The sequence below is a fragment of the Mizuhopecten yessoensis genome, unplaced genomic scaffold (assembly GCF_002113885.1).
Source record: "Mizuhopecten yessoensis strain PY_sf001 unplaced genomic scaffold, ASM211388v2 scaffold715885, whole genome shotgun sequence".
Classification (NCBI taxonomy): domain Eukaryota; kingdom Metazoa; phylum Mollusca; class Bivalvia; order Pectinida; family Pectinidae; genus Mizuhopecten; species Mizuhopecten yessoensis.
In genome coordinates this window covers 61,733-65,124 of record NW_018479840.1, presented here as the reverse complement: position 1 = coordinate 65,124, position 3,392 = coordinate 61,733, and the positions used below count along the sequence as shown (strand labels likewise).

The 3,392-nt window shown below is 39.4% G+C and overlaps 1 protein-coding gene across 2 annotated transcripts in view; it reads right to left on the bottom strand.

Moving 5' to 3' along the window:
* Positions 1-2,517: 2,517 nt before the first annotated feature.
* LOC110441346 (interferon-induced helicase C domain-containing protein 1-like) overlaps positions 2,518-3,392 on the bottom strand; it is a 43,792-nt gene continuing 42,917 nt past the window's right edge. For both annotated transcript variants that reach the window (XM_021484461.1, XM_021484462.1), the window contains exons 8-9: positions 2,887-2,979; positions 2,518-2,747 (exon numbers count right to left, since the gene is read on the bottom strand). In XM_021484461.1, coding sequence (XP_021340136.1) covers positions 2,530-2,747; positions 2,887-2,979 — 311 coding nt within the window. In that variant the 3' untranslated portion in view covers positions 2,518-2,529. The remainder of the gene's footprint in view (positions 2,748-2,886; positions 2,980-3,392) is intronic.

Genomic DNA, 3,392 nt, shown 5'->3' with positions numbered 1-3,392 from the left:
ACCTGTACCCCGAGGTATAGCTCCTGAACACTACTGTTGATATGAGCCGGTACCCCCGAGGTATAGCTCCTGAACACTACTGTCGATATAAACCGGTACCCAGAGGTATAGCTCCTGAACACTACTGTTGATATGAACCGGTATCCCCGAGGTATAACTCCTGAACACTACTATTGATATGAACCGGTACCCCCAAGGTATAGCTCCTGAACACTACTGTTGATGTGAACCAGTACCTTCGAGGTATAACTCCTATACACTACCGTTGATATGAACCGGTAACCCCGAGGTATAAACAGGTACATCCGAGATATAACTCCTGAACTCTACTGTTGATATGAACCGGAACCCCCGAGGTATAGCTCCTGAACACTACTGTTGATATGAACCGGTACCCCCGAGGTTTAACTCCTGAACACTACTGTTGATATGAACCTGTACCCCGAGGTATAGCACCTGAACACTACTGTCGATATGAACCTGTACCCCCGAGGTATAGCTCGTGAACACTACTGTCAATATGAACCTGTACCCCGAGGTATAACTCCTGAACACTACTGTTGATATGAACCGGTACCCCTGAGGTATAGCTCCCGAACACTACTGTTGATATGAACCGGTACCCCCGAGGTAGAGCTCCTCAACACTACTGTTGATATGAACCGGTACCCAGAGGTATATCTCCTGAACACTACTGTTAGTATGAGGTGTTACAATGTACCCCCGAGTTATATCTCCTGACCACTACTGTTGATATGAACCGGTACCCCCGAGGTATAGCTCCTGAACACTACTGTTAGTATGAGGTGTTACAATGTACCCCCAAGTTGTATCTCCTGACCACTACTGTTGATATGAACCGGTACCCAGAGGGATAACTCCTGAACACTACTGTTATGAACCGGTACCCCCGAGGTATAGCTCCTGAACACTATTGTTATGAACCGGTACCCCCGAGGTATAGCTCCTGAACACTACTGTTGAAATGAACCGGTACCGAGAGGTATAACTCCTGAACACTACTGTTGATATGAACCGGTAACCCCGAGGTATAACTCCTGAGTACTACTGTTGATATGAACCAGTACCCCCGAGGTATAGCTCCTCAACACTAGTGTTGAAATGAACAGGTACCCCCGAGGTGTTACTCCTGTACACTACTGTTAGTATGTACCCCGGAGGTACACAACGGAATGTTTGTGTATCACATCAACAAATGTACGCGGAAATGTTTGATTGTGTACAAATAAGTAACGGGACATTGAACTGTGTTACATACTCCCCTATATTTTACCAAAAAAACACCTTAACCAAATTCCTTTAGGATAGGAGGAAACAGATAGTTTGGAGAATACTAAACAAGTTGGCTTTGTAAACCTGTCTCCATAAGAAATTCTAAAATATCCAGTAAATAATTATAGGTTGATGCTGTAGTAATTTGCTTGCTTACTTATTACATAGCAAATTGTCATCCATTGTTTATATATATATAGAGGTTACACAACGAGTGGTTGTTGAATATGGTATTTATTTCACTCGAGTCAGTTAATTTTCAAAAGAAACGAGCTTTAGCGAGTGTCTTTCTGTAACTTTTGAAAATTAACTAACGAGAGTGCAATAAATACCATACTCAACAACCACGAGTCGTGTGATCTGTTTCTACCACAATCTCATGATCAGTCGGAAATAACATACACACATGTGTTTGTTGACAAGGCTGGCGTAGTGATATTGACCCATATGAAAAAAGTCACTAATTAGTTTTTAAAAACAACTTCTTTTTTACAAATTTAATAATTGTCAAAATCAATGATTCGGCAACAACTTCATGAAAAAATATAAAAGATGAACGACTTTAAATATTGAGAGTAACAGTATTGCATTAATTTATATAAATTAACCACAGACTATATGCGCGTAAGCATTTCGTACGAAGTCTGCCTCCCGCCAAGTGATGAAGACGAACTTATCAATGTCCAAACCATAGGCCTACGTTTCTTCTTGACGTTCTATGGTTGATGTTCATAGTGAAAGTTCAGCCATAGTCAGGCCGTCCAAAAAGCGATAACGGGACGTTGGGAGAACGAAATATTTTCCGTCACTGTGACAGATCTTGTTTTGGTTTCACAACCTGGACACGCAACGGTGTGACGTCGAAACGATATCGAGCGTCTGTAGCAATTTTGCCTGAAACTAGCGATCAAATCTAATAGTATCATCTTCTTTTAATATTGCCTTAATAACCCCCTTTTCCGCATAACCTCACAAAGTCACCAACATTTGTCGGATGTTGATAGCAGACGACGTAAACAAAACAGCATGTGGCAAAAAGCGCGTGGAAAAAGTCGTCCCGGTCAAAGTTCATCTTCTCGACCAATCAAAACTCTTATTTATCTAACAGTCTGCGTTTTTTATACAATGATCTGAGGGTGGAATAACACAGCGTATTGTGGTAGAAATATGTTTAGCAGCGTTTTTTTATGCCGCTTTGGAGTTTCCACAATGACCATTGGATTATATTAGGAAACATTAATAAACAAAGAAACATTTCTCGGAGGCAAAGATGTTACTTACTGTCATGTGTTTCGCTACAACAATGGCTTGATGTATACCGTCGGACTTCAACTCTTTACTGTTAAGGAGGGCGTCCAGCAGACGTGACAGCCAAGATTGGTACTGCTGTTCCATCCTATGTTCGCATGGCATCTCCAACAACAAATGGTGTACATCTTTGTCAAGGACACCCACTATCAGGAAAGGAAAATATACAAGGTGTGAATGAGCAATACTAACAAGTTGTTTAATGTTGAGGAATTTAATAGCCTGATTTTTTCGAGATGTATTATTATACAATAGTGCGACACCCAGAGATGGATTAAGACTCGCCTTCTGTGTGGAGCCAATGTTCAAGTTGTTTCATAGCACGCTCTATGGTGTCCTTAACTGGATCAGTCTTACGTTCCTTCATGACCTCTGAATCTGCAACAGTAAGCACATTCTCGGCATCCGTAAAATGTTAAATCACCTGTGTTTTTTAGTCTACTATGCCTTATACATTTTTATGATTTCTAGTTTAGTTTGTGTTATATATTTGTGATTTCTAGTCTACTATTTGTTATATATATTTGTGATTTCAAGTCTAACATGTGTTATATATTGTGATTTCTAGTCTATTATGTGTTATATATTTGTGATTTCTAGTCTATTATGTGCTATATATTTGTGATTTCTAGTCTATGTGTTATATATTTGTGATTTCTAGTCAATTATATATTATATATTTGTGATGTCTAGTCTATTATGTGTTATATATTTGTGATTTCTAGTCAATTATATATTATATATTTGTGATGTCTAGTCTATTATGTGTTATATATTTGTGATTTCTAGTC